The sequence below is a fragment of the Haematobia irritans genome, chromosome 3, assembly GCF_050003625.1.
Source record: "Haematobia irritans isolate KBUSLIRL chromosome 3, ASM5000362v1, whole genome shotgun sequence".
NCBI classification, from domain to species: domain Eukaryota; kingdom Metazoa; phylum Arthropoda; class Insecta; order Diptera; family Muscidae; genus Haematobia; species Haematobia irritans.
This window is the reverse complement of record NC_134399.1, coordinates 85,735,261-85,761,471: the sequence shown is the minus strand read 5'-3', so window position 1 is coordinate 85,761,471 and position 26,211 is coordinate 85,735,261. Positions and strand designations below refer to the sequence as shown.

The 26,211-nt window shown below is 35.1% G+C and overlaps 1 protein-coding gene across 1 annotated transcript; it reads right to left on the bottom strand.

Annotated features, from left to right (window-relative positions):
- Positions 1-870: 870 nt before the first annotated feature.
- Positions 871-6,045, bottom strand: LOC142231026 (uncharacterized). Its single transcript, XM_075301645.1, has one exon. It carries the CDS (start codon positions 6,043-6,045, stop codon positions 871-873), a length of 5,175 nt encoding a protein of 1,724 aa, XP_075157760.1.
- Positions 6,046-26,211: the final 20,166 nt, after the last annotated feature.

Genomic DNA, 26,211 nt, shown 5'->3' with positions numbered 1-26,211 from the left:
ACGATTTCGGACAAATGCGTTGAGGAGTGAGTTTCGATTACTTGCTATGGACGATGTTTGCACAGAACCACAAAGTTGATATGTCGCCCGTAGAACAACTTAGATTTTCTTTATATTTTTACCCGTTCAAACATTGCCTTTTTAAAAACCCAACGACCGAGTAAAAATTCAGTTTAAATAATTTGTTTTATTACAATAATTATTTTCAATGTAACTATGCCGAACAACAAGAGTTAATATTCTATTTGTTTTAATATAACAAGTTCAAACATTGTTTTCCTTTATTCGAGCAACGCGTTGGTGACAAACAATAATCGACAACTAACTTTAACTTTGATCATCTCTTCCCACTGAACCACGAAAAGAACCAAAAGATGACAGTTATTGATATGTATGTATGTACATACATACATGCATTCAACCAATGTATCAAATTTGCAAGCATTATGAAAAACAAATAACAAGCAAAAGCATAAACGATATTTATGCTTTGTTGTTGTTGTTGTTTTCTTCAACTATACCCACGACCAACATAAGCAGTGGGAAGAGATCGATCAAACCAAAACAAACTATAATAACTAATGTAACATTAAATGATCGAAAACAAACGAAAAACGAATATAGGTCATAGAACTAAAAGAGAGTAAAGTAAATAAACGAAATGAATTTGAAAGTAAATATTAGGGTGGGGAAACATTAAAGGGATGTAAATAAAATTTAAATAAAGAACAATTAAACGACTAATAAAATAAATAGTGAAGAATAAATAAAATAAAAACAATAAATTAATAAATATATAAATTAAAGTAATATAAATGACATAAAATACGATCTGCCCCAACATTCTCCCGCCGTTGAAACCTCCATGTTTCAAACCTCTTCATTATTTGGTAGGGGAGCCACTTTGTGAATTGGCCGAGTACAAATTCCAGATTTAGTTTTCAGTTCAACCACACGAACCTTTCCATCACGGCCTAGAATAGGTTTTGTAACACGAGCTAGTAACCATTGTTGTGGCGGAGTGTTGTCTTCATGTATTAGAACTAGTTGCCCTTCTTTTATGTTGTTATTGTCTTTGAACCACTTTGACCTTTGTTGTAAAGATAGCATATAATCTCGGGACCACATTTGCCAAAATTGTTGTTTCAAAAATGAGACCCTTTGCCACCGAGACAATAATGATGATTGGGATGAATCGATATGTTTATCGGGAACTGCAACCAATGAAGAACCAATAAGCAGATGACCAGGCGTTAGGGCTTCACCATCATTGGGATCGTTTGATATTGGAGCGATGGGGCGCGAATTTAAAATTGCCTCAACGTCAATTATGACTGTTTGTAGCTCTTCGAAAGTAAGATATGCTTTGCCAACGTTCTTTATAAGTAGCGTTTTTGTAGATTTGACGGCTGCTTCCCACAGTCCGCCAAAATGTGGGGCACGGGGAGGTATAAAACAAAATTCGAAACCAAGTTGACAACAAAGTGATTTCATGTCGTGGACCACATCATCTCGAAAAAGACTTTCTTTTAATTCTTTGATTTGGTTACGTGCTCCAACGAAATTAGTGGCGTTGTCGCAATACAACTTTTGGGGTATGCCACGTCTTCCAACAAATCTTTTGAGACACAAGATGAAATTGTTTGTCGATAGGTCCGAAACTAGTTCTAAATGAACTGCCTTGGAAGTGAAACACACAAATACAGCTATGTATGTTTTATAAGGCACTTTTCCTCGGATACGGTACGACGTCATGAATGGACCACAAAAATCAACACCAGCAATCAAAAATGGGCGTTGAGCTCGAAGTCGATCTGATGGCAAATTTCCCATCAACTGTTCCATCAATTTCGGTTTGTAATGAAAACAATGAACGCAATTGCGAACAACTTTGCGTACAACATCTCTGGCGTTTACAATCCATATTTTCTGGCGCAATAGTCCCAACAACACTTTTGCTCCAGCGTGTAAATGTGAGCGATGAACATGCTCAATATACAATTTAACGAAGCGATGGTCTTTTGGTAATAGTGCTGGAAATCTTGCATCATATGGAATGGGCGCTTGGGACAAACGACCACCAACACGAAGAATTTTGACTGTGGTTGCTCCAAGTGTCATCTCATGTACAAATGGTGAAAGTTTTTGAAGCGATGGGTTTACCAGACCACCATTACTCAGTGATTTGATATCGGCACCAAAACACCACATCTGGATGTGAGCCACAATTCTCCAAAAACCTTCTTCTAATTCATCTGGGGACAAATGAATTACATCAGAAATATTCACATCTTTCTTAGCAGGACATCTGTTGAATATACGAAAAATATAAGCAATTATTCTAATAAATTTAATATAGGAAGAATGCTTATCGAGAAGGTCATCTATGATGTTGACTTCTGATGAATTTGCCACAAAAACAGCTGCCTTTCTACGTTCGAGAATTTCGATGTTCAATTGTTCTTCAGTTCCGGGCCATTTTGTAATATCTTCTTCCAAAAACGAAGGGCCACTAAACCAAATGGTATTAGAAATTTCCTCCGCGCTACATCCACGCGAAACCACATCAGCAGGGTTACTCTTCGAAGGGACGTGTCTCCAGCTAACATTTCTTGTTTTCTCCTGTAGTTCAGAAATACGATTTGCCACAAAACAATTCAACGTCGACGAATGTAATTTAAGCCATTGTAGTACGATTTTGGAATCAGTCCAAAAATATATCGATGAGACAAAACTTGAAATTTTTGGTTGTATTTTGAGCCATGTGTTATTCAGCAATACTGCTGCGCACAATTCGAGCCGTGGTAGTGATTGTGCCTTAATTGGGGCCACTTTGGATTTTGCAATTAAAAGGGTCGTTTTGTATTCTCCCTTAAGACAAACTCGATAGTAAATACAACAACCATATGCTCGTTGCGAGGCGTCAGCAAATCCGTGAATTTCTCCAAGAGTATCATTTGAGGTTAAAACATACCTGGGGACTTCAACTTTATGTATGTAATTTAAATCCGATTTAATTTGGAGCCATAATGATTTAAGATGTTCAGTTAATGGGTCATCCCATCCAATGTTTTGCACCCACATTTCTTGAAGAAGTATTTTGCATCGAATGACAATGGGGCTCAATAGTCCAAGCAAGTCATAGATTTTTGATACAATTGACAAAACAGATCTTTTTGTAGGATTCATCACATCTGGTAACTCGAATCGGTAAGTAAAAACGTCCTCCTTGGGTTTCCAAGACATACCCAAGGCTTTTGCAACTTCATCTTCACTTGTTTTAATGGTGATTTCTGCATCTTGATTTGAACCGAACATGATGTTATTGCTGTTCCATTTTGCTAACTCAAGGCCATGGAAACTTAATATTTTTACTAGCTCGTTTTTCTTTTGAGCCAGCGTTGCAAGGTCGTCAGCGCCGGTGAGTACATCATCCACGTATAAATCGTTGCGCAAAACTTCAGAACCACAAGGATGCGAGTGCGAATATTTATCTGCAATGAAAAACAAACTACGAATCGCCAAAAATGGGGCGGCAGATAAACCGTAGGTAACAGTATTCAGTTGATATACCTTTAAATGTTCATCTTTTTGATTTCTCCACAATATGAGTTGATATTTTCTATCATTTTCATCTATTCGAAATTGTCGATACATTTTAGAAATATCAGCAGTAAAAGCATACTTGTGTAAACGAAACGAAAATAGTGTGGTGATCAGGTCTTGTTGTATTGTTGGTCCAACCATCAAAATATCGTTCAATGATTTATTTGACGAACTACGAGAAGATGCATCAAATACAACTCTAATTTTTGTTGTAGTACTTTGTGGTCTCAAAACACAATGATGTGGTATTATGTAATAGGTACCACATAACGGTTGATTATAGAGCGACATGTGACCCAGGGACAAATACTCATCCATGAATTCTTTATACATTGACTTCAATTGTAGATCACGATCTAAACGTCTTTCCAGGGACAAAAAACGTTTTCGAGCAGCTTCGAACGAATCGCCGAGACATTTGGGATTTTCTTTAAATGGCAAGCGGACCACAACTCTTCCATCAAAATCTAATTTAACATTTTCAACAAAGTGATTTTCACATGCTGCTTCTTCTTCGGACAACATATTGGGATTCTTTTCGTATTCTTCTACTTCCCAAAATTTTTTTAGAGTTTTATCAAGATCCACTTCTAAAGAATTGACCATCAAATTGCATGTAAAATTAGATCTCGCTTGACCAGTACTTGCGATACCACCAACAATGTATCCAAAAACAGTATTGGTAAGGTTTGGCATACCATATCCAAGAGAAATTCGACCATCAAGTAATAAATCAAAAAATACTTCAGCACTCAAAAGAATGTCAATATGTTGCGGTTTGAAAAACAATGGGTCAGCTAACGGTATATCGGTGGGAATTTTCCAATTTGAAGTATATATGTACTCACCGGGCTGTACAGATGCAATTGTTGGGGTAACAGCAAAAGTTGAGGACCACTGGAACGAACTAATTCTTGATTTTATTGTAGCGGACACGGTAAATTTAATTCTGGTTCTAACTTCTCCAATTCCCGAAACTTCTTGTGAATATGGTCGAAATTTAAGCCGAAGCCTTTTTGCAGTTTCTTCTGAAATGAAATTGAGTTCGGAGCCGGAATCAAGTAAAGCTCTTACCGGTTGAAAAGTTCCACAATAATCTTTGATGAGAACCACAGCAGTCGGAATGATTGCCCTTTTACATGAGCGAGCCACAAGCGAAACTGGATTTTGATTACTAGTTGAAGGTTGCACTGTAGTAGTATTCGAAATGGTTGACTGTCCCGAGTTGTCTGGACTAAAAATGTGCAACACTGAGTGGTGAGTTGAATTACAAAATCTGCAACGTGATTTTGATGGACATTTTGAAACCATATGCCCCTTTCGCAGACAATTAATGCACAGGCCACCGCGTTTTACAAAATTAAAACGATCGGGAACTGCTATTGCCGAAAACGAAGAACAAGTTTGCAGATAATGATCAGTTGAATTACAATATACACAATTTGGATTTGAATTGACGAAAGTATGGGCAGTGCGATTAAAATTTTGCTTGGGCTTGACAAGTTTTGCTTTTTCACCAAATTCTGTCCTTTTTCCATGACTTTCGAGAAATTGACAACGAAGACTCAAAACATCATAGCAACAATCCCAAGAGGGCAACGATTTATATTCTTGTTTTTCATCATAATTCTGTTTCGTATCTGCATCCACTTTATTCAAAACCAAATGTACTAAAATTGCGTTCATAACATCTGCTTCAGACCCAAGCGACAACAAAGAACCACGAACAGCCGAAACAGTGTCAATAATATTCCGCAATGATGAGCTATCACCTTTTGCCATTTTCGGAATATCGAAAAGAGTGTTGATATGTTCCAAAAAAATCAATACCTTATTGTCATAACGTTCCTGGAGCCGTGTTAGTGCTTTCGGGTAGTTTTCCTCTGACACTTGAAAAGCTTCAACAACTGCCAAAGCGGGACCACTGAGACAGTTCAATAAATAATTGAATTTATCAACTGGGGTAATAGTTTGATTTTCATGGACCATGTTGTTAAATGTCGAAATAAATCTTTTATACTCGCCATATTTTCCATCAAAACGAGGCAATTTCAACGAAGGCAAACGAGATTGTGTTGAAATTCCGGCAATTGAAGCATTCATCAAAGTAGTATCACCAGGTATAGAACTACGACTTTTGTTCAGAAGGCCCAATATTTTTGCCTTTGCTGTTATGAAAAGTTCTTCCAAATCACTCCTCGATGTGTCAGCCGGACTAAGTGTTTCTATTTGAGTTTGGATGTGGCACAACTGTTTGAAGTATGATTCCAAAATTTGCAAACGACACTCTAAAATAGTGGAATCTACTTTTGCACCATCTTTTTCTACCTTTTTATGCATGTTGCTGATATTCCTCTTCATAGAGCTACGTTGCTGTTTAAGAGAAGACAAATCAGCACCACTTGCTTCTTCAGAAGCATCATTATCGTCTCTCGTCATTTTGCAAACTTAAGAGAACGTCAACGACGAAAGAGAAAATTGCGTTTCTTATATTTCAGGAACAACAATTTTGCAATTAGCGCTTTCCAATAAATATGGCGCTAATTTCCACTAAATTGGAATTTTATGTATCACCAAGCCAAGCTTTATAATTGTTACCTAACAACAATTCACTTTGATTCTGCTAAGAAACTCCGAGTTGAATTTCTTTCAAAATAATTACGACGGCAGCAATTAAAGTTGGTGTCCAAAGGTACAAAACTAACAGGATTTAACATCAGCAGTAGGGGCAACGAAAGCACGAATAACACAACAATGATGAAATACCCCACACCACTTCAAATGTACGAAAACCTTTTTCCACAACAAATTATTTTCAACTTTAAACACTGACCGTCCTGTCACGGTCGCCAAAATGTTTGCACAGAACCACAAAGTTGATATGTCGCCCGTAGAACAACTTAGATTTTCTTTATATTTTTACCCGTTCAAACATTGCCTTTTTAAAAACCCAACGACCGAGTAAAAATTCAGTTTAAATAATTTGTTTTATTACAATAATTATTTTCAATGTAACTATGCCGAACAACAAGAGTTAATATTCTATTTGTTTTAATATAACAAGTTCAAACATTGTTTTCCTTTATTCGAGCAACGCGTTGGTGACAAACAATAATCGACAACTAACTTTAACTTTGATCATCTCTTCCCACTGAACCACGAAAAGAACCAAAAGATGACAGTTATTGATATGTATGTATGTACATACATACATGCATTCAACCAATGTATCAAATTTGCAAGCATTATGAAAAACAAATAACAAGCAAAAGCATAAACGATATTTATGCTTTGTTGTTGTTGTTGTTTTCTTCAACTATACCCACGACCAACATAAGCAGTGGGAAGAGATCGATCAAACCAAAACAAACTATAATAACTAATGTAACATTAAATGATCGAAAACAAACGAAAAACGAATATAGGTCATAGAACTAAAAGAGAGTAAAGTAAATAAACGAAATGAATTTGAAAGTAAATATTAGGGTGGGGAAACATTAAAGGGATGTAAATAAAATTTAAATAAAGAACAATTAAACGACTAATAAAATAAATAGTGAAGAATAAATAAAATAAAAACAATAAATTAATAAATATATAAATTAAAGTAATATAAATGACATAAAATACGATCTGCCCCAACAGACGATTTAGTAGATGTTTGGGCAATGCAACATTTTCATAAGTTGTAAGAAGACGTGAAAATATGAAAAGTAATTTTCTTTGGACACCAGTCACAATGACTTGCATAAGTAGTAGTACATGTAGTGGTAGTAGTGTCTCCATAATTCAGTGAAAATCATCTTCACTTCATTTTAGTCTTGAAACTGAATTGTATACTTAATTTAGGGTTGCCAGGTTTTATCATGAGATTTGTTAAAGATGTGAACTTGGTTAAAATCGTAACGGGGATGAATATTCTTTGTGGTAATAAAATCAAGGCAACTTCATCGGCAGACTTATAATACGACTCTAAACGCATAATACTGTGGACAAAAAATATTGGTGCTAGTTAATTTCGTGGTAACTAATTTTTCTAAGATGGTATGGCTATTAGACTAATCGATGAAAGAATCCGGAGTTGTTGGCCGACAACAGTTGATTTTGTTCACATTGTACCAAAATTACTTCACGACAACGGTCGTAAGGACGGTCCGAATTTAAATACGTATATTTCATATGATTTGAAATTAAAATTCTGTAAATTTGTATACACTAAATTTGTGAACACTAGAAGCTAAATCGGCAATGTTTACTTCTAGTTTCGGGCAATTTGGATAAGTCAATAAGTTAAATCATGGCAACCAAGGCCGTAGCCAGGATTTTAATTCAATTTAAAAAAAAAATATTCATATAATCTCATGTGTAGAAAATTTTATTTATGCATAGGTATGTATACAATATTTATACCCTTCACCACACGCACAGAAAAAACATGTTTGGACATGGTTGCCGCATCCATTTAATGCTTATTTAGAGTATGTAATTGTCGCGAAAACCATGTATTTTGTCTTTGTAAAAATAATTTTCGAGCGGAGAAAAATATATGTTGGCAATAAGCATTTAAATGGTTCTCAAATGCCGCAAACATGTTCTATTATTTAAATGATAGAATTTGAGACCATTATATGGTCAGGAAAATCATGTACCTGACCATTCAATTTTTTTACTTTTTTGCAGAGAAAAAAGTATTTTTATAGTTTACGTATAGACATGTATACAGCCATTACATGGCCATAAAGACCATGTACATTGTTTTCGTGACCATTTAATTTTTTTGCAGCGACAAGAATTTTATAAAAACATTGAGCAGGTACACACGATTTTCATTTTGCGCGTCAGTCGTGTGTTGATTGTTTCTTAGAATGGACGGAGAATACGGAATTATTGTGTTTTGTGTTAATTTATTTATTCACAAATGGCACGTGGTTTTATGTGAATACAAAAAAGGAAAGTGTAGTTGAAAAAAATGTACCTGGTTTTTGTTCTGCATTTTGATATATGGTATAATTTATTTTTATTTGCAGTTACATGATGTCTGCGTTTGTACATTTGATGGGCACGAAGTAAATATGGAATGATTACTTATTGTTGAAATTGAATCAAACTAGAGTGTGTAAAAATATGTGAAGTTTGCTTGCACGGCATTATAAATACAAATAAACAATGAATTAGTTTATAAATAAATAAAAACAAATAAATAAAGTTGATTTTGTGTTTTCTTTTCTCAAGTGGCATCCTTTTTTCGACGACGAAAAAAGTTTTTTCATAAAAATCAAAACATTTTAGGTTGTGACCATGTTCTTTTAACTAGAAGAAAAACATTTTTGACGAATAACATAACATTTTAGATCGTGACCATTGTCTTTTAATGGAAACAAAATTCTTTTTATCAATATAATAACATTTTAGATGAGGACAATTGTATTTTTCTTAGAACCATGTTCACTGAGCCAACATGGTTGCAGGTTAAAATGTTACATGGTCGCCGCAAAAATACCTGCTATCATAGTATTTTGCTCTTCGAATATGATTGTGGCAATCATGTTTCTTCTCTGCGTGCACTACTGTGGTACAGGGTATAATAAGTTTGTGCATTTGTATGTAACGCCAAGAAGGAAATGTCTGAGACCCATCGTTTAGTATATCGATCGTCTTACAATTAAATTCTGAGTCGATTTAGAGATGTCCGTCTATCCGTCCGTCTGTCTATCTGTTCATGTATTTTTGTGCGCAAAGTACAGGCCGCAGTTTAAGGGCGATCGTCCTCAAATTTGGCATAGGGTCGTTTTTTGGGACAAAGACAATCGCTATTGATTTTGGAAAAAATCGGTTCAGATTTAGATATAGCTGCCATATATATTTATCCCCGATCTGGTCATAATTGGCGTGTTTATCAACCGATGTTCTTCAAATTCAGTACATCCGAATATTTTATGAGTCGCGAAAAACTTGCAAAATATCAGCTAAATCGGTTCAGATTTAGATATAGCTCCCATATATATCTTTCGTCCGATTTAGACTCATATGACCACAGAGGCCAAAGGTTACTACCGATTTTCGTGAAATTTTGCATAAAGAGTAGAATTGGCATTCTACCAATGCTTGGTAAATTTGATTGAAATCGGTTCAAATTTAGATATAGCTCCCATATATATCTTTCGTCCGATTTGAACTTATATGGTCTCAAAAGCCAGAGTTTTGCCGTGATTTGGTTCAAATTTTGCACAAGGAGTACGTTTAACAGTATCGGTAAGTGTGCCAAATTTGGTTGAAATCGGTTCAGATTTAGATATAGCTCCCATATATATATTTCGCCCGATTTATACTCAAATGACCACGGGGGCCAAAGTTAAACTCCCACTTACGTGAAATTTTGCAGAGATAACAGAATTATTATTCTAACTATGCATGTCAAATTTAGTCGAAATCGGTTCAGATTATATATAGCTCCCGTTATATGTACACCAGAGTTGGGAAATATGGTAGACTATTTCATATTTTAGACCCATTTTCATTGGGATTTTCCTCCTATTGACTGCATAGTTTCCACGGAGAATAAATTTAATATGATATTTAAGTGTGTCAAGTTTGATCTAATTTTTTTCAGAATTAGATAAAGCCTCCATATTTTCGTTTTTCCGGTTTATACAAATATGGCCAAAATTCCCACACTTTACACAAAATTCTGTGATAATTTCCCCATATCTTAATCATATCCTACACACTGTAATGTCAGACTTTCCACAGAACGGTTGAGTTTTAAATAAGGCTCCAAGTCGCCCGACTTGACCAAATAATATATCACAACCCATATTTGACCACATATCTTGGCAAGATCTAACCAATATCCTTGTAAAATCATCACTGCTGAATAACAAAAATTGTAAATGTTACTCAAATTGTCCTATATCTCGAATACATAAGTATCGCCTGATAAATCATAAATGCTCTTTGTATAATTACATTAAAATTGCTCTCGCTTCATATTTCCTATATGTGTTTACTAACATTGTGTTCATTCCAGGGCGTTAGCCGATTTCAATTTTAATTCTAGAGATTTTGTAGAAGTACAAACAATTGTCTCCATTATAAGTATTTGTATCTGGAAATGCAAACCTTTATATAGCTCCCAGCAAATTTGAAGTAGTTGTAACACAAATGTTGGTCTACATGGTGGTGAAGGGTATAATATTCGGCCCGCCCGACTTTAGACTTTACTTACTTGTTTTATAATATAAAATTGAGCCGACGGGCTTTTTGGGCAGCAAATAAATCAATGACTTCTTCAGTCGGCACATTTATTCGGCGATGAACCGACATTAATGCCAATCCATTGAGTCTACTCTCGCTAGTCGAATTTCTAAGATACGTCTTTAATCTCTTCATTGTTGAAAATGAACGTTCGGATGAGCACGTAGTAACTGCATGGATGGAAAATGCAATACTTTTTCACCCCGGTCAGTACCGTAGTACCCCCGCGAAGGATTAAGTACCTTTTGTGTAGACATTTTTGAATCGATATGAGATTTATGGTACAATAGCTTTGACAAAATATTTTAATATTTTGAAAAAGTCTTTATCAACCATATTTGCTAATAGTCTTTTACAAATATGGCAAAACAGACATGTTCATATGGGAAGAAAATCTCGACTTTGTAAAAGATATAGTCAAAAACAGGATTTTATTGAACTTCAAGAATGTTTTAGTCGAAAAAAAGAATGCGATTCTATATTATCGATTTTTTATGTCGGTAGAAAATGTTGTCATTTTATTTCTATATAGAATTTTTTCAAAATTGTATTTTTATAGAAAATTTTGTCAACATTTTATTTCAATTGAAATTTTTGTAAAAATTTTATTTCTATGGGAAATTTTTGCAAAATTTTATTTCTATAGAAAAAATTTTGCAAAATTTTGTTTCTGTAAAATTTTTTGCAAAATTTTATTTCTATAGAAAATTTTTGCAAAATTTTATTTTCTTTAAAAATCTGTCTCTTGACAATAATCTTAAATTTCTTAAAAATTGTAGTTTCCATCCCTGAGTAAATGGCAAAGTGACCAAAATTTTTGCAAATATCCCTTTATTGCACGCTCCAAGTGCTTCCATCGCTGAATTAGGCAGGTTCTTTTCGCAGTTTTGCGCCATTTCATTTACACATGTGTGTTTGACTGTTTCGTTGTTGTTGCTATGGCCAAACAAAGCGAGTCATGTTCACAAAAAGAACAACAAACACACATAAAAACCAGAAAGATATTTTCCAAAAATGAAATTTGTGGTGTGAGAACAAAAACAATTTGTTTTTTCGACCGTCGTTTGACGGGCTTTTCAACTAGTATTCTATGATTTGTGCAAGTTTTATAGGTAAGCGTTTTTCAAAATAAAACCTTCAGCTTTTCTTCAACATCTTCGATAAGATTTTTCTATCAGCTAAAAATATATATTTATTTATATAAAAACATTCATTCATTTCGGGGGGGTTTGATCCCCCTCATCCCCCCCCCCCCCCCTGAATACGGCCTTGATGGCAACGGTGCACATGGGATATACCCCCGTAAAAAAAATTATATGTGCAACGTGTAAATTTATTATGTTATAGTATTTTTCTTATTTTATTTACACTTTACCAAAATACATAAATTAAATCTTTACTTAACGTTTACTTTTATAGAAAATCCATACTTAAATTTTTAGTCATAGAAAATGTTTGTATGTGCAAAATTACATTTTAGTTATATGTCAAAATAAAATTAAGATAGTTTGATTAACGATATTGTATTGCCCTTGTTTATTAGAACTTGATGTAATCGGTGAGGCATAGAACATTCCAAGCTTTTCAGAGTTGCCATATCGATTTTTTCCCATTCCGCTGTAATTCCGGACTTCGCAAATACCTTAGCGGATAATATGCCCCAGTGATCTTCTATAGGATTTAGATCGGGGCGTAGCGCTGGCCAGTCCAGTAAAGGTATATCACGAGACTTAAAAAAGTTTTTTGTGAGGAGTGCAACATGGATGGGAGCATTATCTTGTTGAAAAGTCCAAACTTCACCATATAACTCATCTGCAAAATCTATTAGATAGTTCTCCAATAAATCGACATATACCTCTGCGTTCATTTCCTCGTGCTCCAAAAGCTACCCATACCGTAAGAGATCTGCTCCCGTATGTGAGTTTATACACTGAAAAAAAAGCATGCCCGGTCCTTTTTTGTCTTTACTTTAACAATTTTGGTATTGATTTCGAGCCAAAGAAGCGGAGAATACCCACTAAAAAAATATCGTGAGGCCAAAGATTTCATGTCCTTAAAATACGAATGCACATTTTGCTTAGCACAGAAGACGCATTTCTATAAAAAAAACTTTTCAATGAAGTCGTATTGTCCTTATAATTAAGTGATTTGACTTAAAAATGGGTATCATAACATGAAAGAAAAATTTCTTGGGCTAAGGTCAACTTGACTTTAATAATTCAGAAACATTCTTTAAAATTAATGAAAAAGATATTGTCGTAAGGTCAAAGATTTCATGTTTTTAAAATACGAATGCAAATTTTGCCTAGCATAGAAGACGCATTTCTCTAATATAACATTTTTTTTCCTTGACCAAAAGTCGATAAACTTTTCAAACAAGTCGTATTATCCTTATAATTAAGTGATTTCACTTAAAAATGGGTATCATAACATGAAAGAAAAAATGTTAGGGTTAAGGTCAACTTGACTTTAATAATTCAGAAAAATTCTTTAAATTTATTGAAATTGTCGTTAAATTTGTTGTCTTTTTGCATCTTGACTACAAAGCAAAAAATCGTTCAAAAATAGGACATGTTTTTCAACACTTTATTTTAAAGACGTTTTTACTTGAAACATAGCATAAATTCTACTGGAAGTCGAGTCTGAATTTGGAAAATAAAGTTGTCGTTAACTCGTTATTAAGAGACTTTGATGGCGTCCCAAAACTTGTATTTTTCTGCAAAAGAAATATGAGCATTTTTATGGTGTTGTGCTAACCGCGGTTTAGGAATTTTATTTTCGTATTTTAGTCCTATATCATACTTGATAATTTAGAGTGTTCGTTGTCTATTCACATTCAGGCCTAATTCTACTTTTATTTCTCTGCAGCTCATATTTTCATTGGCAGCAAGTTGGCGAATATGTCGGTGTGTCCTTTGGTCAACGGTTGGAGTGCGCACACTGCGTTTAGAACAACCATAGTTTATGGGTTTTCTTTTTAAATTGCTAATAGTATTGTGGTATCGATTTGTCTCCGATGCAATTTCTCCAATCTTTTTTGCCACCTAGGTCCACTCCGATAATTTTTCCGCGTTCTTCCTCCTTTACTAAAGATTAAAAATTTGCACTAAATTTGCTTCTGAATACATAAAAAGAACATAAATGTAACTCACACACAATCTATATTTATTATTCACAATGAAACTGCAATGAGCATTTGCACTCTTCAGCGAAAAAAATGTAAATGATGTACAATGCACATATAATTATTTGCTGTTGAACTTCTAACTTTCATTACAATTTTCATATAATGGTACATCGAATTGGTGTCTAGCGACAAAATCGCTAGCTATAATCATAGCATAGAGGGCGATAAACATCGTTAAAAAGTAATAATTTAAGTATCGCTATTTTCGTCCATATCAACATAACCCAAATTTAACATAGCATTTGATGGATCTAAAATAAAAGTTGCAGTGTCTAGAAACCCAAAGATCTACTATACTAAAATATATACCGACACATTCCTTATTTGCCACATCTGAAAATACATCTAAGTTTCCAATTTCATCAACAATATTCGTTTGATTTAGCTCAGTCTGGTTTCTGGTGTGTCAGCGTCCGGAAATGAAAGCGTTTTGATCCATCGATATTGAATTTTTGAAAGGGTCCAGCATACATGTGTCTTGGTCTATTCGCAACGATAAGAACCAAGTCAACGGATCTTCGGAAAAGATGATCGACATTATACGCATAGACTTACAGATCAAAATCGAGCCAGCCATGACGGCGATATCTTTGAAGATATTGTGAAAATGGACAGAAACTCCAAACATGACGAGCATGAGTCACTGCGTACGCGCACCGATAAAATTATTTTTGTGATATTAAGAGAAATGTAAAGGAGCCTGAACTAGAGCTAGGAGACAATGCTTGTAGCTACACAAAAAAAGTTTACTAGGATCGAAAGATTTCTACCTTCTCTTAAGGATTATGGCATTGATTCTGAGCCATAGATGTGGGTTCTTTAAAGCCTATCTGGCTTTAAATCCAAGATAAATAAAATTAAAATTAGGATACAGATCTCATTTATCGCATTTTCTGTTTTCGCGTTATATTAATAAAGCTATTCACGTACAAACACATACCAGTTTAAAAATCCAAATTATAACGAATATGTTACTTAGAAAAAAAAAACTCAAAATAAGTCTTAGTCTATATTAGAAGAGTTATTCTAAATCTAAAGATTCAATATTTCAGTTAATTTAAGGACTATTACTTAAAATCAAAAATGTGTTTCATTAACAGAGGGGACGAAAATATCCAAAATTTGTGTTCTAAATTTAATAAAAAAATTTAAATATTTTTTTTTTTATTTATTTATTTATTTATTTATTTGTGTCATTTTAGTACAACAAGACATAAAATCTTATAAATGACATAAAATCTTAAGATTCACTATTTTTATTAGTGAATCTTAATATCTTTATAGGATTCATGTCAAATATGATGAATTATGGCGAGGACTTTCGGTCTCCTCGGAAGGTTTCATATCAAACCAACCCAACTTTAAAATCACTTCCAGATGTTATTTTCCTTCCATTTTTTATAAGTTCTTTTCCTTCAATTTGTTTATAACATGCTTTTTCATATTTTTTATGAGTAATTTTAACTTTTTTTGTTTCAAATTGGTTAAAAACAGTTTAAGAATTCATAAAATGGTACAATTTTTTTAAATTTTGTCGACAAAAAAAAATGTGAATTTTTGAAAATATTTGAGTTCAAACGTTTTAGACAAGCGTTAGAATCCATTAAAAATTATAAAAGTTATTTATTTGACAAAATATCACAGAATTTTTTAATTTTCATCCAAAACATTGAATTCGGATCGCACGTAAAGAAGTGATGCAAATTCAGTGCACCGGCTGTTGAAATGGAGGACTTCTGTCCTATGACAAGTCCGTGTTAAATTCATCGCTTCTGCGCCAATTTTGCACCACTTCTGGATCCAAAAAGAACATTTGCATTACTTTTTTGGCAACGTTTTTTTTTTTTTTTGTTTTTTGCTTGGAAGTTGATATGAGACCAAAAAAAGGCGAATGAATTGAGAAGATTAGATTGCGATTATCACAAAGGAATTGAGGCCCTTAATTGGCATTATAACTGGGCAGCATACTCTACTTGCAGCGATACTACCAACCAATTATCAGAATAAATTCGGGTAATTAACTAAACCCAAAGTAAATTACACGTGGACCTCAGAAAAAAGGTTTATGCTTTGCCTAAATAAATTTTTATAAAGGGTGGTTAAATTGTAAGGCCGATGTTTAATGTGAACCACACCTGAACGCCAAGTTTTTTCCGAATTTTATTTGACATTTCTCCATTTCAGACTTACTCAATTTGAACCCTGGAGAGATACACAATCCAACAATGTGTTAAAGTTATCCAGACTTATTATGAAAATGGATGTTCAAATAAAAATGCATATCGTGCACTTCGTAATTTTTTTTGGTCAATTTGATCGTCCAAATGTATGTAAATCGCAAAAATCGTGGAAAAATTCGAGCAAACCGGGTCTGTAGAAGATGTGAGAACACCAGTGCATGCTCGTACAGCTCGTACTGCTGAAAATATTGCTGCTGTTCGCGATAGTGTGGCTGAAGAGCCGTCCACCTCAACTCGTCGTATTTTTTCCAAAATGAGGCCGGTCAGGCAGTTACTGTGAATGGTGTTCGCTATTGTGAGATGATAACGAAATTTTTATGGCCCGAATTGGAAGATATGGATGTGGACGATATGTGGTTTCAGCAGGACGGTGCCACTTGCCACACAGCTAACGAAACAATGACTCTTTTGCGCAACAAATTCAATGGCCGTGTTATCTTACTTAATGGCGATGTCAATTGGCCGCCAAGATTATGTGATTTGACACCGTTGGACTTTTTCCTTTGGGGTTATTTGAAAGAAAAGGTGTACGTCGATAAGCCAGCAACGATTCAAGAGCAAAAGGATGAGCTAATTCCGCACTGGATCTCCCTCCTTATGTAAATCGCTTGAAATTGATAGATTTACCGACTCTGGAGCGAAGACGTTTAGTGTTTGATGTAATTTTTATTAGTAGACTCCTGAAAGGTGAAATCAACTCACAGCAATTGATTAGTAAACTTGACATTAATGTTCCTTCACGTGTTACGCGACAATACATTCCATTGGAACTACCCGTCGTTAGAAATAATTACGAGGAACACAGTTCCTTTTACCGCCTCTGTAGACATTACAATGAATTTAGCAACGTATTTGATTTATCTGATCCGATTCATATTGTTAAACGAGTTTTGATACACGTCGTCCAGCATCGTACACCACTTTAAGCTTTGCCATGGAACTTCGTTATAATTCTACCTAAGTCTTTACCCCGTACCCTGGAAAATTGGCTGTCTCGAGAACTGTTCCAGTAAAATTCTCTCCTGTTCTGATCGCATCACTGTTCCTGCCTTCCAAGTTGTTCCTGCTAACCTATATCATCTGTCAGCAAATTGTTCCTGCCTCTACCGTTCTATTTGTCTCTTCAATTTACTGATTCCTGATTTACTGTTTCCTGATTGTTGTCTCACCAATTCCTATAATCTGATGGATTCGAATGTTCCTGTCACCAGCTTACAATTTTTTTCCTGTTTGTGACAATCCCGTTATTATGCCAACGTACACCAGTTTATTTTCTTCTCAACTTCTTTTTTTCTGGTCGTAATTGTCACATTTTAAAGAAGTTGAGGCTATCTATTTTGTTCATTTTATCCAGTTTTTTTATCGTTACATAATTTTTTTTCTGGTCCGCATTTTTTGTTTAACGTTAAACTATATATAAACTTATTGTACTAATGAATTTATCTTCAAGCTGGCTTACCATAGCTGAATGAATAAATAAATAAATAAATTAACGGCATAGGATCTCCATTATACCTCAGCGTCATCGAAAATTTGGACCATCGAAGGGAGGTGTGCCACAGAGGTCGCGGCGCCCATTTGGCCGATATTTTGTTCCATACATAATTGAGTAATACCAATTTATCATAATAAAATAAAATTACAATAATTTCCTAAATAGTTTGTGTTTTATTCGAAATCAACATCGGCCCTTGAAATTTAACCACCCTTTACAAATATTTCACATTTCCTTTGCCAAAGTCAAATCATTGATTTGAGTGCAGTTGGCTGGATTTATGTTTGAGCGTCCTTCCTCCTACTTCAATCGTTTTGTTGTTCGTCGGTTTCAGTTTAGACGAGGGCTCAGTTGAAATATTTATTCGACAACTGAAGAGAAGCTGTTATTACAACAACCTGAAATGTCATCTTCAAGTCTTTCTATTAGCTTTCCAATTTATGCGAATGAGTTTGTTACGAGTTTTTCTTACCATTTGTTAATATTTTGGCAACTCTGAGAGGATTTGAAATTTTCATTGCCACCATTGACCCCAAGTGATCCCCATAGGTCAGTTTCTTAGTTTATTTGTTTTTCGCTCTTATCACTTCTAATCAAAAAAGTAAATAGCAAACATGCCACTTGGGCCGTGTGCAAAATGAAGAATTGCTTACTTTTGTACGTTCTGCCGTAAATCACAGCAGATATGTGTAATGACATGTGGAACACAAGTGCCATAAGTCCTGCCACTATTGCCTCCATTTTCGTTTAGGACAATCAGATGATTCTATACTGGTCGCATGTTGGTCGCACGCAGCAAATATCCTCTGTAGATGGATGTCATAAATATTAAACGAACTTATCGTGGATCATGTACATAGATGACTATTGCTCCAACTAAAGTAGGAAAACATGTAGAGTAGTGGCGAAGTGAAGTTATCATTCATTTTTGTTTTCTTTTTTTGTTTTTTGGGTTAAGTTTGTTAATTATTTATGTCCTCATTTCAACCCCCTATTCGCATGATAGTGGAGGCACTTAATTTTGATACTTCACCACAAAGAGTATTACTAAACTATGGGAAATGGGGGAAGTGATACTAATAAAAGCTTGCCAAAAATCATTGTTAAGGGAATTTAAGAGAAAGGGCGGGGGATGTGATATCGTTGTCTGATGTATGAGTTGTCATAACTTTCTGTTACTAAAATTAGATCCAGTGAATGTGAAGAAATGTTCATTCGCTATAAGAAGAAATCTTCCAGTTGTGTAACCTATACGATTTTTTTGAAACAATTATGATAAAATCATGGATACATATGAGAAAATTTCGTACAAGAATGAGGAATATTAGAGAAGTTTTGCTGTGGAGGAAATCGGCTAATACTGCCTAGGTATGGTCATTCAAATGGTATGATTTCAGAATATATAGATAAAGAAAATTGAGGCTTCCAGATGCAAGAGGTGTTATTATTGACTATTATTGTGTTCTGAGACTAAGAAGTCGTTAGGAATAACAGGCGTAGAAATTATCTGTATTGAAAATCCACCATAGGATGGCGGTATATTAACTTTGTCATTCCGTTTGAAACAAATCGAAATATTGGTCGTGGTGAAATTCTGAGTCGATCTGAGCATGTCCGTCCGTCCGTCCGCCCGTCTGTTGAAATCACGCTAACTTCCGAACGAAACAAGCTATCGACTTGAAACTTGGCACAAGTAGTTGCTATATATGTAGGTCGGATGGTATTGCAAATGACCCATATCGGTGCACTACGTATAGCCCCCATATAAACGGACCCTCAGATTTGCCTTGCGGAGCCTCTAACAGAAGCATATTTCATCCGATCCGGCTGAAATTTGGTACATGGTGTTGGAATGTGGTCTCTAACAACCACGCAAACATTGGTCCACATCGGTCTATAATTATATATCGCCCCCATATAAACCGATCCCCAGATTTGGCTTGCGGAGCCTCTAAGAGAAGCAAATTTCATCCGATCCGGTTGAAATTTGGAACATGGTGTAAGTATATGATCCCTAAGAACCGTGCCAGAATTGGTCCATATCGGTCCATAATTATATATAACCCCCATATAAACCGATCCCCCGATTTGGCTTGCGATTGCTCTAAGAGAACCAAATTTCATCCGATCAGGCTGAAATTTGGTACATGGTGTTAGTATATTGTCTCTAACAACCATGCACAAATTGGTTCACATCTGTTCATAATTATATATAGCCTCCATATAAACCGATCCCCAGATTTGGCTTGCGGAGCCTCTAAGAGAAGCAAATTTCATCCGATCCGGTTGAAATTTGGTACATGGTGTCAGCATATGATCTCTAACAACCATGCACAAATTGGTCCACATCGATCCATAATTATATATAGCTTCCATATAAACCGATCCCCAGATTTGGCTTGCGGAGCCTCTAAGAGAAGCACATTTCATACGATCCGGCTGAAATTTGGTACATGGTGTAAGCATATGATCTCTAACAACCATGAAAAAATTGGTCCACATCGGTTTATAATTATATATAGCCCCCATATAAACCGATCCCCCGATTTGGCTTGCAGAGCCTCTAAGAGAAGCAAATTTCATCCGATCCGGCTGAAATTTGGTACATGGTGTAAGTATATGGGCTCTAACAACTATGCAAAAATTGGTCTACATCGGTCCATAATTATATATAACCCCCATATAAACGGACCCTCAAATTTGGCTTGCGATTGCTCTAAGAGAACCAAATTTCATCCGATCCGGCTGAAATTTGGTACATGGTGTTAGTATATGGTCTCTAATGACCACGCAAAAATTGGTCCACATCGGTCAATAATTATATATAGCCCCCATATCAACCTATCCCCAGATTTGACCTCCGGAGCCAGTTGGAAGAGCAAAATGCATACGATTCGGTGTAAATTTGGTACGTGATCTTAGTATATGGTATCCAACAACCATGCAAGAATTTGTTCATATCAGTCCATAATTATACATAATCCCCATATAAACCGATCCCAAGATTTGACCTCCGGTGCCTTTTGGAGAAGCAAAATGAATCCGATCTGGTTGAAATTTGGTACGTGGTGGTAGTATATGATATTTAACAACCATGCCAAAAGTGGTCCATATCAGTCCATAATCATATGTAGCCACCATATAAACCGATCCCGAGATTTGGTTTTGGAGCCTCATGGAGGAACAAATTTCATCCGAGTCAGTTGAAATTTGGTAGATTGTGCTAGTATATGGCCGTTAACAACCATGCCTAACTAGGTCCATATCGGTGTATAGTTATATATATCCCTCAGATAAATCGATCCCCAATCACACAAAAATTGGTCCATATCAAGTTCATAATTGTATATAGCCCCCATATTTCAATTCTGGCTCTCTACCTACCGTGTAAAAGTCCATATCGATTCGTAATTATTTGTAGACTTACCTATACATACCTTTTTTGACTAATATATACCACGTATGGACTAACTCACAATTTAGAAAACGATATTAAGAAGTTTTAAGATACCACAACCCAAGTAATTCGATTGTGGATGACAGTCTTTCGTAGAGGTTTCTACGCAATCCATGGTGGAGAGTACATAAGATTCGGCCTGGCCGTATATACTTGTTTTTTTCTAATTCTAAGTCAATTGAAGCAGGCTTGTCAGTGAGACGTGAGCTTTAATATAGCCCCACAGAAAAGGTCTGAAGGTGTTCAACGGCACGATCTAGGCGGCCAATAGACCGGTCCACAACACGTACAGAAGGATTATAGATGACGAGAAAACAACATTTTGGCCGGAAAAATTTGGTTTTTCGCTATACAACAGTTTATTCGTACTATTTTTGGGAATCGTACTAACATTTTTGTTTGCTTTAGTTCATAGTGAACTTATGTGTACGGTCATTGAACTTTACACCCATGTATAGTTCACAAGATGTTTGAGACATACTTAAAAAAAAGAAAAAAAAATGAATTGGGAAATTGTGGAAATTGTGGAAAATTTTGTAGAAAATATTAAAATTTAACTACAAACAACTTTGGTAATAAAAACAAATAAACATTTGCCTTAGATTAACTACGGTGTACGGACTGTTTTTCTGTGTACAATTTTTCGATAAAAATTGTATCTGAACTTTTTATCACTGAAATTTAAAAAAAATTGCAAGCGTTGTTCCTTTGTAAGACGATTCACGGTTAAATTATATACAAAACTTAAGATGGTTGATAGTGAAACAACATAAAACGTGCGTCAGCTGTTTAAACTAGTGTTGCCAAAAATATAATAAACATCACCCTTTATTTAACAAAGGTTACAAAAGGTGAAAACTAGGTTTTGTTTCTCACTGTAAGTCACTTTAGGTTAGGTGGCAGACCGATGTATCGGCTCACTTAGACTATTCAGTCCATTGTGATACCACATTGGTTAACTTCTCTCTTATCACTGAGTGCTGCCCGATTCCATGTAAAGCTCAATGACAAGGGACCTCCTTTTTATAGCCGAGTCCGAACGGCGTTCCACATTGCAGTGAAACCACTTAGAGAAGCTTTGAAACCCTCAGAAATGTCACCAGCATTACTGAGGTGGGATAATCCACCGCTAAAAAACTTTTTGGTGTTCGGTCGAAGCAGGAATCGAACCCACGACCTTGTGTACGCAAGGCGGGGATGCTAACCATTGCACCACGGTGGCTCCCGTAAGTCACTTTTGTTAGGCTATATTTAATTATGGACCGATGCATGACTGTTAGAAGGCTTGTATGTACTGACATCAGGTGCCAAATTTCAACAGTGTTGGATGTCAAATGTGGGGACCTGTATATATGGCAGCTACATATAAATTCGTTCGAATTTCTATATCTCTTCCACTTCGGGATAGCCTTCTTTTTTTGTGGGTATTGGCGGACAGTGTCCACCAATATATCGACTTGTTTCGTGCAGATTATTCAAATCAAATTCAAAGTTATTCAATACGTAATCAACATAATCTCAGAAACGTTACAAGCTTACGTATACAGAACACGTTTGTAATTTTGTCGAATGCTTTTACTAAGTTTCAATTAACAATCGATTCTAACATTCAATCAACACTTGATGGTCTTGCGACTAATGAAACAAAAGGATATGTGACACATAATAAAAGCAGCACTTAATTGTGAAAAGTAAAAGCTGCCACAAATGAGCTGAGAATACCAACTAATGGCAAGGGACAGACCCATTTGGGGCTCATGGCTCATTAAGAATGACACGATAGCAAAAGACCACCAAGATGTGTGAGTTTTGCACTAATGTCTTTATACACACACGCAGCCAGTCGCAGAATGTTTGCTTTTCGTATTGAAGACTGAAACATCACGAAATCTTTTCGACTCACATGCGACAATATAATGAGAACAACAACTACCACAATCACTAAGGATATTCATCAGGCTGACAACGACGGCTATGGCAAAGACATAGTCAAACGAATAGATGGCAGGCAAGGAAAAAAAGCAATTAAGAACATGAAAGGAAGCTTAAGTATAAACAGAAAACATGTGACATGAAATGTTTATCAGTGCTTAAACACCTCCTTTTGAACAATTTGCGAATACGCATAATAGTATGTACATTCAGAAAAATCACTATTGGGATGCCCTATTAAAGTCCAGCAAAAGAAAGCGTCAAAAATTTTCTAGAATAGATATTGCATTTTTTCGACAAAATTTTAATAATTTGTACCATTTTATTGATTCTTACTCTGTTTTTAACCTATCTGAAACTAAAAAAAAGTAAAAATTACCCATTACAAATATAAAAGAAGAGAGTTAAAGAAAATTGAAATAAAAGAACTTCCGCTGTAGTTCAAATAGAGAACATCTTTGGAAGTGTTTTTAAAGTTGTGCCTTTAAAAGAACTTCCAAATTTGTGCTGGGAAATGTTTCCTCTCAACTTAAACAAGCACCCTAACGAGCCTAAGCAGCGGAGAATTGGGAAAATAAATTTGAGTTTAGAGTTCTTGATCCTAGGAAACAAGTTTTAATTTATAAATTTTTCCAGTTTTTTTATTTTTGTGCTGTGAAAGCTATGTTTCAAGTTAAACTTTAAAGTAAAGTGTTACAAAACATTTCCTATTTTTAAACGTCTTTTAGCCCTATAATCAAGATGCAAAAAGTCAACAATATTAAAGACGATTTAATACATTTTGAAATTGTCTTTCATGTTAGTATACCCAATTTTAAGCTTAATCACTTAACTATAAAGACAAAACGACTTCACTGAAAAGTTTATCGACGTTTTGACAAGGAAAAATGTTATATCAGAGAAATATCTGATATGTTATATTAGAGAAATGCATCTTCTATGCTAAGCAAATTTCGCATTCTTTTTTTAAGGGCATACTCTTTGGCCACACGACAATATTTTTTTAGTGCATAAAGATCTCAATACCAATGAAGGTAAGCGATTAAAACGAAAGAATATATTGTTAAGTTCGCTGGATATTAACTTTTCTGCTAACTATGTTTAAGACACTAATTATTTATTACATTTGCTGATTATTTCTGTATGTAAATAGATTGCAAATAAGGATATCTGCAAAACAAAAAAAAAAAAAAAACAAGTATATACGGCCGTAAGTTCGGCCAGGCCGAAGCTTATGTACCCTCCATCATGGATTGCGTAGAAACTTCTTCTAAACACTGCCATCCAGTTGCGTTACCGCAACTTAAGTAATCTTAAAACCTCCTAACACCATCTTCTAAATTGTATGTAAGTCTATACGTGGTATATATTAAATCAAAAAAGATCGATCCAATATGTATATAATTCAGTTTGACAAAGTAGACATAAAATTTTTACAAAATTTTCTACAGAAATAAAATTTTAACAAAATTTTCTATAGAAATAAAATTTTCACAAAATTTTCTATAGAAATAAAATTTTTGACAAAATTTTTATAGAAAGAAAATTTTGACAAATATTTCTACAGAAATAAAATTTTAACAAAATTTTCTATAGAAATAAACTTTTGACAAAATTTTCTATAGAAATAAAATCTTGGTAGATTTTTTTTGGCTCGAGTGGCAACCATGATTATGAACCGAATAAAATTTGAACAAAATTTTCTATAGAAATAAAATTTTGACAACATTTTCTATAGAAACAAAATTTTGGTAGATTATTTTTGGCTCTAGTGGCAACCATGATTATGAACCGATATGGACCAACTTTTGTGTGATTGGACCAATTTTGGTATGGTTGTTAGCGACCATATACTAACATCACGTTCCTAATTTGAGCCGGATCGGATGAATTTTGCTCCTCCAAGAGGCTCCGGAGGTCAAATCTGGAGAAGGTTTTATATGGGGGCTATATATAATTATGGACCGATATGGACCAATTCTGCCACGGTTGTTAAAGATCATATACTAACACCATGTTCCAAATTACAACCGGATTGGATGAAGTTTGCTTCTCTCGGAGACTTCGCAAGCAAATCTGGGGATCGGTTTATATGGGGGCTATATATAATTATGAACCGATGTGGACCAATTTTTGCATGGTTGTTAGAGACCATATAATAACACCATGTATCAAATTTTAGCCGGATCGGATGATTTTTGCTTCTCGTAGAGGCCTCGCAAGCCAAATCGTGGGATCGGTTTATATGGGGGCTATATATGATTATGGACCGATGTAGACCAATTTTTGCACGATTGTTAGAGACCATATACCAACACCATGTACCAAATTTCAGCCGGATCGGATGAAATATGCTTCTCTTAGAGGCTCCACAAGCCAAATCTGGGGATCGGTTTATATGGGGGCTATATATAATTAAGGACCGATACGGACCAATTTTTGCATGGTTGTTAGAGACCATATACTAACATCATGTACCAAATTTCAGCCGGATCGGATGAAATTTTCTTCTCTTTGAGGCTCGGCAAGCCAAATCTGAGGATCGGTTTATATGGGGGCTATATATAATTATGGACCGATGTGAACCAATTTTTGCACGGTTGTTAGAGACTATATACCAACACCATGTACCAAATTTCAGCCGGATCGGATGAAATTTGCTTCTCTTTTAGGCTCCGCAAGCCAAATCTGGGGATCGGTTTATATGGGGGCTATATATAATTATGGACCGATGTGGACCAATTTTTGCATGGTTGTTAGAGACCATATACCAACACCATATACCAAATTTCAGCCGGATCGGATGAAATATGCTTCTGTTAGAGGTTCCACAAGCCAAATCTGAGGGTCCCTTTATATGGGGGCTATACGTAAAAGTGGACCGATATGGCCCATTTTCAATTCCATCCGACCTACATCGATAACAACTACTTGTGCCAAGTTTCAAGTCGATAGCTTGTTTCGTTCGGAAGTTAGCGTGATTTCAACAGACGGACGGACGGACGGACGGACATGCTCAGATCGCCTCAGAATTTCACCA

Bases quoted from the DNA above. Each gene is read 5' to 3' on its own strand.
- LOC142231026 (XM_075301645.1), bottom strand. From the start codon at position 6,045: ATGACGAGAGACGATAATGATGCTTCTGAAGAAGCAAGTGGTGCTGAT.